This window comes from Nicotiana tabacum, chromosome 1 (assembly GCF_000715075.1).
Source record: "Nicotiana tabacum cultivar K326 chromosome 1, ASM71507v2, whole genome shotgun sequence".
Taxonomy (NCBI): domain Eukaryota; kingdom Viridiplantae; phylum Streptophyta; class Magnoliopsida; order Solanales; family Solanaceae; genus Nicotiana; species Nicotiana tabacum.
The window spans coordinates 64,915,674-64,922,276 of record NC_134080.1 but is presented as its reverse complement, the minus strand read 5'-3'; the positions used below and the strand labels follow the sequence as shown (position 1 = coordinate 64,922,276).

Here is a 6,603-nt window from a genome sequence, read left to right as displayed (position 1 = left end):
CACCTTCTTCCGGATTAACAGAATTCCTTACTCAGGATTTCTGGTTCGCAGAATAATAAACAGAGTCATATTCTCCTCGATTCAGGGATTAAAATTGGTGACTTGGGACGCCTTAAAATTCCCAGGTGGCGACTCTGAAATAATTAAATAAATTCCGTTTCGACTGTCCTTTAATTGGAGAAAACTCCCCACGCGCCCCGCGGGCGCGGTAAAAAGGGAGGTGCGACAGTGGGATGACAAATATAATGTTTAATTTTCTTTATATGCTGATAGTTCAGTAATATTAGTACAATAACGCTACTAGAATGTATAGTAAGATGGCTTTTGAGGAATTGAATGAAGCACAGAAGGAGAGATATTGTTACATCAATGTTAAGTTCCAGAGAGATATGGAGATCACTGGGAGAAGGAGGAGGAGAAAATGGGCTGAAGTTATTTAAAAAGTGGGTACAAGTTAAAAGTTTAAAAAAAAATGGGTATAGGTTAAATGAGGGCGACCAAATAGGGCACCCGTGCAATTTTTACTATTTGTACGGTTATAAAAGGTTCTTATTAAGAGCAAAATGAGTAAAATGAACAATTTAAAGTTGAATTATTTCCAAATTTAGAAATGTATCATTTATTTTGGAACATACTAAAAAGGAAAGTACCTCATCTAATTTGAAATGGAGGGAGTAGTTGATATGTTTGGTAGAAAATACCGATAAATTATTTTTTTATTAAAATGACTAAAATATCCTTAAAAACTTTACAAAACATTATAAATTAAAAAGTTTCTTTGTAAAGAAAAAGATGAACAACGAATATGGAATAAAAAAAAAGTTAGAAAATTTATATTGGGAATAAAATTTTGTGAATAATAAAATATTATTAAGGATAAATTAGTAAAAGTTTTGGTCAAATTAAAAGTGCTTATAAGCTAAAAAGTCATAAGTTGGGGGTGACCAACTTATGACTTACGGTTGATAATAGCTTATAAGCACTTATGGTGTTTACCAAACGCATAAATAAGCCAAAAAGTACTTATAAATTAGTTTGACCAGCTTATAAGATTAGTCAAACACCCTCTAATTTAAAGATTATTTGTGATTCTTATCTTTTACGGATGCAAGATGTCAGGATCCAATTTCCATTTTTAAAGTTGTTACTCCAACTCTTAAATCATAATCATTCATTTGATTTTTGGTTTATATTTTTATAAGAAGGGGCTGCTGATTTTTTTTGTCTTTGGTTGCAGCTGTTACTTTGCGCGTGAAAACTATACGTAAATCTTTTCTATGTATTTTTCCCATTCAGTGTTTCCAGAAATATATGCTCCTCTATTCATATTTTTATAAATTATACTTAAATAAAAAATAGAAAATAGTTGTATTAGTTTTCTTTGATAATTAAACAAATTATGCAACCTCCGTTTCAACGAGTAGTGCATCTGGAGATCCCAAGAGCTGATATGCATTTACAAGAAACAATTTTAGTCTAATGTTAACTGGAGTACCACTGCTGCACGAGATTTGACCTACACTATATATATTGAAATAAACGGTAAACCGGGATTCAATGCGCTGTTTTTTTGGGGCCCTGAATTTTAGAAATAATAGGTCTATAAGTACTTTAAAATAATAACAGTTAGTATTTTTAATACAGAAGTAAACTTTTCATTTAGAAAGAAAGAATTTTTTAGATATGTAAATAAAGCAATCGTTTGACTTACTTATAAATAGGCAGTGTGAATAATTTTCCTAACGTTTAAATTTAAGTTGACGTTTCCCTGAACTAAAACTGTTAACATAAGATAATATACTCTAAGCAATATACGCAATCAAATAAAAAGACTTGATTCTTTTGCAAATGTTTATATTACTTAAGACCAATAATATTTTAATATAAATTTAATATGTTGGCTAAATTATTAATTGAAAAAAAATTATTAGAAAAAAATAACTAAAAAAAAATTATTAACGATTTTGATCTCAAAAAATTAAAAAAATATTATACTCTCTTCTAAAAAAAAATTAGGCTTCACAATAAACTTTGGCTCTAGCATGTGCCTTAGCCGCCCCTGCATATATGTTTACTAATGTTTACGTGAAAAAACCAACAGTTGTACCCGGCGGCCAGAAGAAAAGAGGAGGAAGAAAAGGCGGATGGGCATATTTGTCCGAACACGTCACCAAACTTTATTTAACTTAGATTCATTAATCACAAGCCTACTCATATCATATCCTTCCTTTTCTTTATTTTTCCCCTTTTTCTTTTTCCACCTTTACTGCTGTCATAAGTCATAACAGCAAAACAACCCAAAAAAGAGAAAAAAGAAAGCTCACAGATTCTACATTTAATCAGTCATGATGTTTCCAAATCTTGTAGAGGTACTAAAATAATCTATATTTTGTTGTATATATGACTAATAATATATTATTATTGGGTATCTGATGTATGAAATGTTACAACTGGTCAACTCAATCGAAACCCAACTTTTCCAACTAGATAAAATATGTTGGAATTTTATCCTAAGTGGTTCTTTTTATTGAGTTAACTGAGTAGCCAAACGTGGCCTGAAGCTGAAGCAGGTTCTTTGTCTGCTTTTGATCTGGTAATTGAAGCTAACTGTATGATTTCAGTTCATTTGCTGCTGTATGTATTATTGGTTTTCATATTACAGTTGATTAGCTTCAGTGATTTTGTTGGGTTATTTTTTGCTGTCTTGGTTTCTTGACTTGTACTCTATTGTTGGAGGATTAATTTTTGACTTGCTTTTTCTTGTTTGGTGATGATGCTATTTTGTTGACCAAGCAGCTCTTGCTAGGTTGCATTTTCTAAGTGTTTGTACTTGTCTAAGTGTTGATTAATTTAGTAACAGAGAGAAAGTTATGATTCTGTGTTTGGCTCTTAATGGTGAAAACATCAGCTTGACCATTGGTTCAAGTGGAGAATTGTATTTTGTTTAGAGGTTGAAATATTTGGAGGAATGGTTTCTGATTTTTCTAATCGAATTCTCTCTTTGTCTGTTGGTGTTTTAGTATCTTACCCAAGTACTGAGTTATTGTGAAATGTATAGAAATATACTATGTAGCAGTACTGAATTTGGGGATTACTACTGAATATGGAATTTGAAAATTAACCAGGGATAGAGCTGTGCTCTCTTCTATCAGGTGTGCTGTCGACATGGGTTCTGAAAAATATCTTAGCCTGTTAGAGACTAGGCGACTGATATGGCTATTGGGCGTGGTTTTTGCCCTTGTTTTGCTGATTCAGTATGTTGGTTTTCCATATGGTTATGCCCTATCCTCTTTGTTTACTGCCAATGTTGGTCAAATAAGCAGCCCGCAAAGAGTAGATCAATCTGGTAACTTCAGTAGGTCAGAAAACCTGACACATGCTAGTGTTGTGAACGCTACTAACACAAATCTAATCGATGAAGCAACTGAAACCAAGCTCTCTGATGGGAATAATGAAAATGTAGAGGATGATTCTATGCCCCCATTGAATGAGGCCTCTGGTGATACCTTAACTGAGGACGTTGATCCAGAAGATGAATCCCCTTTTAAGGATTCAGAAATGGGCAATAAGTCTACTGGGGAAAGTTTTGGAAGAAATAGTAGCGTAGCTCCAAATAAGACTGCTGATTCTGAAAATGATCGGCAAGCTTCAAATGGTACATCTGAAAGTTCTTCATCGCGTGTGGATGATACTCATGGGGGAGGCAGTATTTCTCCAGCACCGAGGGAAGCTAAAACGTTGGATATAAGTCCCGCAGAAATGTCTGTTGCACCACCACCAATGGTTATGACACCTCAGGTCAATGTTGATGCGGAAAAGGGAGCTCCTTTGATATCTTCCTATCAGAACGTATCTGCAAAAGAAAGAAACACAGGCCATGTACTTGAAAATGATAAAATACCTGGGCGAATGCGCACTGACCATGCTCCTTCAGTTAGTCATTCTTCTACTCCTGCTAAGAAGGAGTTGGGCGGGCCAAAAGATAGTGTAGTATCAATAGCTGAAATGAACGTAATGCAGCGAGAGACTCACACTTCATTTCATTCAATGGTATGTATGTTAGTTTGGTACTCTCGAGTGTGATATGACTTGCGTAATTGACGAACTGATGCTTAATATTTTAAGTATTTCCCTCTTCTTTGTTCTTTTGATCTTTTCTTTAGAAACCACGATGGTCCTCAGATGTGGATCAAGAACTACTACGTGCAAAAAGTCTCATCAAGAATGCACCTCTGGCAGGAAATGAACCTGGCCTATATGCTCCTTTGTATAGAAATTTCTCAATGTTTAAGAGGTAATAAAAAATTGTGAAGCGTACGATGAATCTTTCCTTTTGTAATGGGGACATTTTCTAATGTTGGGCGTCTATCGAGTTGTACTGCATTAGATCAGATGCTTATGCTTTGTTACTCATAAGAAAAGAGTAATGCTATGTTGGAGCTTCCATAACGCAATATTTTAGTTTCAGTCGTGCACACCTTGTTTCTTGGTGCATGCAGTGACTTCCATGCTTGCTTTGGGCTAGTTGGCTGTTGCAATATTGTATTTCAGAAAGTAGCTATAATAGAAAGATGCTTTCTAGTGTACTTTATACCCTTTTTTACAAAAGGAGCTCTGTGAGACAGATGGAAAACACAGACCTCAGCTCCAGTCTATCGTTTTTTTGTTTGAGATTACATGACTTTTTCGCTTAGTTATTTATTGTCACTGGTAGCATTTGTGGGTTGCATCTATATAGAGGCGGTCCGGTATTCCTGTAGCTTTTACTCCTTCATTTCCTCAAGCTTTGCATTTACTTGTTTTTCAATATGCTTGAGGCTCATTTCTCTGATCTGACATACATCATATGTAGGAGCTATGAGTTGATGGAGCAGATTCTCAAAGTTTACATTTACTCCGAAGGTGAAAGACCAGTATTCCATACGCCAGTGCTTAAAGGAATATATGCTTCTGAGGGCTGGTTTATGAAGCTCCTGAAAAGAAACAAAAATTTAGTTACCAAGAACTCCAAAAAGGCTCACCTATTTTATCTACCGTTCAGCTCCCGTATGCTAGAGGAGGCCTTATATGTACCAAATTCTCACAGTCGTAGGAACTTAGTTCGATATCTAAGCGATTACCTCAACACCATTATCCAAAGACATAATTTTTGGAACAGAACTGCCGGAGCTGACCATTTTCTTGTTGCCTGCCATGATTGGGTAAGTTTTGGATTCTTCATTTAATTTAATCTAAGTTCCCAAACGTGTATTAAAAGATCTGTTTTGATTCCCATAGATTTTATCCATATTTCTCTTCTGCGTCCGCACAATCTCATCTTATATTTTCTGTTTTCTCGATCAAAGATAAATCATACATACTTTTGTAGGTTGATATACGACTTTCTGTTGGATACTGAAATAAAATGTTTCTTCCTCAGGCCCCTCAAGAAACAAAACGAATTATGGCTAATTGCATAAGAGCTTTGTGCAATGCTGACATCAAAGAAGGCTTCCAATTTGGTAAAGATGTGTCGCTTCCAGAAACATATGTCCGTGTAGCTAAGAACCCCCTTAGAGAAATTGGGGGGAAGCGTCTTTCTCAGCGACGGACCCTTGCTTTCTTTGCTGGCAACATGCACGGTTACCTTCGTCCTATCCTATTGAACTACTGGGAAAACAAAGATCCTGATATGAAGATTTTTGGCAAAATTAGTACAGGGAGCTATGTCCAATACATGAAGAGCAGCAAATACTGCATATGTGCAAAAGGTTATGAAGTGAACAGTCCTCGAGTGGTGGAGGCCATTTTCTACGAGTGTGTCCCTGTGATTATATCTGACAATTTCGTACCCCCTTTTTTCGAGACATTGAACTGGGAGGCTTTTGCCATTTTCGTACCAGAGAAGGACATCCCGAAATTGAAAGACATACTTGTATCAATCCCAGAGAAGACGTACCGGGAGATGCAGAGAAGGGTCAAGATGGTGCAGCGGCATTTCCTTTGGCACGTCAAGCCTGTGAAGTATGATGTTTTTAACATGATTCTCCATTCAATATGGCACAACAGAGTTTTTGGAATAACGCCTAGGTGACAAATGTACACGAATAGATAGATTCAGAGTGTTTTTTAGATAATTTAGTGCAGCATTCTTTTTGCACACACCACTTGGTGAAAGGTTTGAGGAAGATGTAATAAGTTGCATGAATAGGCAGATGAGTCATAGGAGGAAAATGTATCTGATTGTTTCCTGTACATAGACTTTAAAAGAAACCATTTGTTGTTTCTTTATTTTAGCACATGTCTACTTGTTTCTTCTTCTCTTATTTGGACAAATCTAAAGAACATCTTTGTGATTGAGCTGCACTATACCTTGAATTGAGACTGAGCAGCAACTTGACAGACCTAGCTGGATTTAGTTGCTACATTGGCCCAAATCTATAGCTAAAGTGGACCTAGAGCATTCTTGCCTCTTTGATAAAAGGTGTGGTAACTGCTAAATTTCCAAAATGTGACAAAACATTCCTCCCAAAATTGTTTTTAGTAAACATTGGTGAAAGAGTAAAATAATTTGAGCAGACATGTATAATTATTTATGCAAAATATCTTAGGTGAACTTTTTGG

The 6,603-nt window shown here is 35.5% G+C and overlaps 1 protein-coding gene across 2 annotated transcripts; it reads left to right on the top strand.

Annotated features, from left to right (window-relative positions):
• The first annotated feature begins 2,176 nt into the window (after window positions 1–2,176).
• Window positions 2,177–6,294, top strand: LOC107807175 (putative glycosyltransferase At3g07620). 2 transcript variants are annotated; one of them, XM_016631509.2, is made up of 5 exons: window positions 2,177–2,593; window positions 3,126–4,050; window positions 4,164–4,294; window positions 4,853–5,201; window positions 5,420–6,294. In XM_016631509.2, exons 2-5 carry the CDS (start codon window positions 3,166–3,168, stop codon window positions 6,071–6,073), a joined length of 2,019 nt encoding a protein of 672 aa, XP_016486995.1. In that variant the 5' UTR covers window positions 2,177–2,593; window positions 3,126–3,165; the 3' UTR covers window positions 6,074–6,294. The 2 variants fall into 2 exon arrangements, with proteins under 2 accessions (XP_016486995.1, XP_016486994.1); XM_016631508.2 differs by having other exon boundaries at window positions 2,178–2,369.
• Window positions 6,295–6,603: the final 309 nt, after the last annotated feature.

Coding starts and splice junctions, on each gene's coding strand:
- LOC107807175 (XM_016631509.2), top strand. CDS start 3,166: ATGGGTTCTGAAAAATATCTTAGCCTGTTAGAGACTAGGCGACTGATA. Junction 4,051..4,163: donor ACACTTCATTTCATTCAATG/GTATGTATGTTA, acceptor TCTTTTCTTTAG/AAACCACGATGGTCCTCAGA. Junction 4,295..4,852: donor AATTTCTCAATGTTTAAGAG/GTAATAAAAAAT, acceptor CATCATATGTAG/GAGCTATGAGTTGATGGAGC.